The sequence below is a fragment of the Palaemon carinicauda genome, chromosome 6 (genome assembly GCF_036898095.1).
Source record: "Palaemon carinicauda isolate YSFRI2023 chromosome 6, ASM3689809v2, whole genome shotgun sequence".
Classification (NCBI taxonomy): domain Eukaryota; kingdom Metazoa; phylum Arthropoda; class Malacostraca; order Decapoda; family Palaemonidae; genus Palaemon; species Palaemon carinicauda.
In genome coordinates, this window is record NC_090730.1 from 76,024,412 (window position 1) to 76,028,713 (window position 4,302).

The 4,302-nt window shown below is 39.7% G+C and overlaps 1 protein-coding gene across 1 annotated transcript; it reads left to right on the forward strand.

Moving 5' to 3' along the window:
- The first annotated feature begins 3,347 nt into the window (after nucleotides 1-3,347).
- LOC137643092 (uncharacterized) lies at nucleotides 3,348-3,719 on the forward strand. The gene has a single exon (XM_068375938.1). It carries the CDS (start codon nucleotides 3,348-3,350, stop codon nucleotides 3,717-3,719), a length of 372 nt encoding a protein of 123 aa, XP_068232039.1.
- Nucleotides 3,720-4,302: the final 583 nt, after the last annotated feature.

The window sequence follows — 4,302 nt, forward strand, 5'->3', positions numbered from 1 at the left end:
CGATGACCAGTCCCGTGGTGGTTATCAGAATTAACGGTCTTGCACAGAGCCACAAGAAAATCTCTTACTAGATTGCACAGACTCTGTATCGAGGAAAATTTGATAACATACAAAAAGTGTAGAGCACAGTTCCGTCGTGCCATGAAAGAAGCTACGCGCCAATCTTGGGTATCTTTTTTTTCCTCAGTCAACAGTAGAACAAAACCAGCTTCTGTATGGAGGGAAATAAAAAAGATTGCCGGCAAATTTACCCCAGTTAGTATGTGGATGAAGCAAATGATGTTAGCAATACCCTGGCTGATCATTTTTCAAATGTATCATGCAGGTGTGAAGGAGCTCCTGGTCACCTGTATAGGAGCATTGAAGAACAGAAAATTTTAAATTTTGCTACAGGAAGGGAAGAGTCATATAATTCTCCTTTTACTGAAAGAGAATTCGATTCCGCACTTGCTAATTGTAACGATACAGCCTCTGGACCTGATGGAATTCCATATGCAATGATTAAACGTGTACCTTTAAAACAAAGATATTTATTTTAAGCATTATCAATAGAATATGGCATGATCATAGTTATTCAAGTGTTTGGGAACTAGCCATTATTTTAGCCTTTTTAAAACTCGGTAAGGATAAGTTTTTAGGAGGAAACTATCGACAAATTGCATTGACATCTTGTTTATGTAAAATCATGGAGAAGATTGTCAATGCAAGACTGATGTGGTACCTTGAAAAGAAGGGTATTTTATCACCGATTAATGTGGACACAGAAAACTGCACTTGACAATTGATGTGTTGATACGAATTGAGTCCTCTATTTGTGAAGCCTTTGCTTCCAGACAGCACCATGTGACAGTCTTTTTTTACCTTGAAAAGGCATATGATACCACATGGAGATATGGTATGCTTAAAACCATTCATGAATTGGGATTAAGAGGAGAGCTATCATTTCTTTCACATAAAGTTTTTCAAGTGAGAGTGGGGGAAACTCTATCAGAGAGTAAATGTCAGGAAGAAGCAGTTCTTCAGGGTAGTGTGCTTAATGTAACCCTGTTTGCACTAGTAAGTGATGGAATATCCTCAGTCATTCCCCAAGCTGTTATCTCAACACTATTTGTAGATGAGCTCTCCACATCATTTGCTGGAGCTAGAATGACAATGGTTGAGAGAAAACCACAACTCTCAATTGATAAATTTATCCAGTGGGTCAGTATGAATAGATTTGAGTTCTCGACAAGTAAAACTGTTGTTGTCTATTTCTGTTGTATTCAGGGAGTACATCCAGACCTGGATATATACATCAAAGATCAACAGATCCCATGTGTAAGTAAAGCCAAATTTTTAGGCTTGATATTTGATTGTAGGCTTACATGGGTTTCTCGCTTAAAAGCGTTAAAAATTAAATGTCTTGAGACTCTGAATCTCTTAAAAGTATTGTCCTATACATCATGGGGGACAGACCGCAATACTATTTTAAAATTATACAAGGCCTTCATTTTTTCAAAAATTAGTCACTGATTTGAAATATATTCCTCAACCACCCATAGCCAATTAAAAATATTAGATCTAATACATCATGCTGGTATTAGATTGTCCACTGGAGTGTTTAGAATTTCGCCAATCACAAGTGTCCTTGTTGATGCTGGAGAATTACTTTTAGACCTTTACTGAAAGTCTTCTATTGTTAGGTATTGGTTTAGGTTTCAAGGACTTCCTAATTCTTTAGCGTATCAGACTGCAAGCCTTGTAAAGCACACATCATACTTTGAGTTGCATCCAAAATATCCCCAACCTTATCGTTTTCGGGGTTAACAATTAATTAACAGTCTTGATATAATTAAAAGTAAGGTGCTTCCATTTAAGGTATCATCAACGCCTCCACGGAAATTACCAGAGCTATCTTTTTGTAAATACTTTATTGGAGTTAAAACGAATATGACTAACTTAGAATCCAGGTCTCTTTTTATGGAACGTGTTGCAGAACATAGGTGATCGACTTTTGTATGTACTGATAGCTCCAAATCTGATGCTGGCGTTGGATTGGGAGTACATAGTAATTGTTTTCATTGGAGAGGTGCACTTCCTCTAACAGCTTCCATATTTATTGCCGAACTGTAAGACATATTGAGAAAATAGCTTTGGAGAAGTAGGGTAATTTTACCATTTTTAGTGATACAAGGAGTGTCCTTCAAGCTTTAGATGTTTTTAATTCTAGTAACCCTCTAGTTGTAAAAATTTTAGAATGGCTTTTTAATATTGGATTAAGAGGTATATAGACTCATAATTTCTAAATACATAAATGTATTGAAAACCCAGATTTTATTGGAATGTTTTTGCGAAACCTTTCATCTTTGCATGAAAGAAACGATATTGAACAATTTCTTAATTATGATAAATTGAAGGAATCATATTTTGCACATTTTTTTTGCAATAATGGGTATATCAAGTAAAAAATTACAATAAATGGATAATCGGAATCTCTTAATGACAACATCTAAATGTTGCACTGTTTTTATTGGTGATTTCAATACTCACCATAGGAAGTGGTTAAATTCAGATTTTTCCTACTGGTTAAAATGGCTTCAGAGCTTTGGATTTTGCTTCTGAGTTAGGCTGTTAGCAAACAATACGTGAAACAACCTATAGGTCTGGTAACTGCTAGGACCTCCTACACACCGAATCTCTTAATGTTATAACAAGCAAAGCTGGTTCTCTAGTTGGGACATCTGATTATGCTTTGGTTTCTTTAGAAGTGAAGGCTGAGCAGCCTGTTATAGATATATCATACTCCCGTAAGATTTATTTAAAATCTCAAGCAGACTGGAATGGAATTTTGAGGGATCTTTTTGTTTGAATTGGTCACAATTGCATAATAGTGTTGATCCGCTTGTTCCTTTGAATGAAAATCTAGCCAACCTAGTTGATAGTCGTAACCCTTCTCGTGTGTCACTTTGGATTTAGCTTCTGAGCTAAACAAATATACCAGAAGATCTCACAGTGATTAGTGCTGACTGCTGTTCGTCTTAGCTAGCTGCCTTTTCGAATCGTCTGGTTGGCTTAAATTTTCAGCTCAGCCTTTAGACTGTTTACTTTTAGATAAGCAATTTCAGAAGAATGTCATCCACTGCAAGAACTTCATCAACTACCGCCCGCACTCCAGCAACTACCGCAAGTTCAGAGAGCTCAATTTTCCCTTGACAATTGACAACCTTGATGGACTCAGCTTAGAAGCTGGACATCATCACATACATTGCAGTTGCTACAACTGCAGTCAGTTTTACGATGCCATGTGCTTGAAGCAAACCAAATAACACAGGAACACACCACTAATCCTTACCGTCAGCCCCAGGAAGATGATCAATAGTCCTGTCACTGTCAAACGTCCTAAATCAAGTACTCCTCCTGGCACCTTTCCTGTCCCAGCCCTTTGGCCTCTCAAGTCTCCTTCATCACCTGCCCTGCCCAGTGTTCTCTCCACCTCTCCTGCCCCTGTCCCCATTCTAGCCTCCACTACTATCCCAATGGGACTATCTGGTGCCAAGAAGAGGAGGGGCAAGGCCAAGAACTTCCCTTCTAACAGCCCGGTCTTGCCATCTCAGGACCTTCCTGCTGCTGCTTCAGCCCTGCCAACTGCAGCTGCATTAGACATGGACATTGGTTCTCCCACCGATGCCTCTTCCCTTGATCGGACAGAGACATACCTGCCAGATTGCAACTGCATCTAGTGCTTGACTCAGCTTCTTGCTGAGGCAACTGCCACCCTCCCCTCTGCAGTAGTGTCCGATCCAGAGCCACAACCCACGTCACCATCATCCACCTCACCAGATCCAAGGTAGCACCAAAGTTTAAGCTTCTGTCTACTGGAGAAGTCCCATTATACGTAGAAGTATGTTCCATTGCAACAGCAAACACAACCCTTTAGATCACAGCGAGAGTCAACCTTAAGGGTGACTTAAAAATTACCCCAAAGAATCAGGACAGCGCTAGCTTTCTTCAGATGCAATACTCCCTGACATGCCAGGACTCTGCGAAGAGATTGAGGAAAGCTGTGGTCTACAGCTACCCAGTCAAGATGCCTCTTGACTTCCTAACCAACTGCAGCAACATCAATGATGCAGAACGGCAAATGACTAACAGAGAAGTGCCCACAAAGAAGGTCACTGCCACTTTCATTGGGCCCATTATACCATCCCTGGACCTTAGAATATAGGGTACCTTTCCCATTAATGACTTTTCACCTGAGTCTCTATGATACTTCAACGGCCAGCTCTTTGGACACCATAAAGCCAACGGTAGTAGACCCACCGT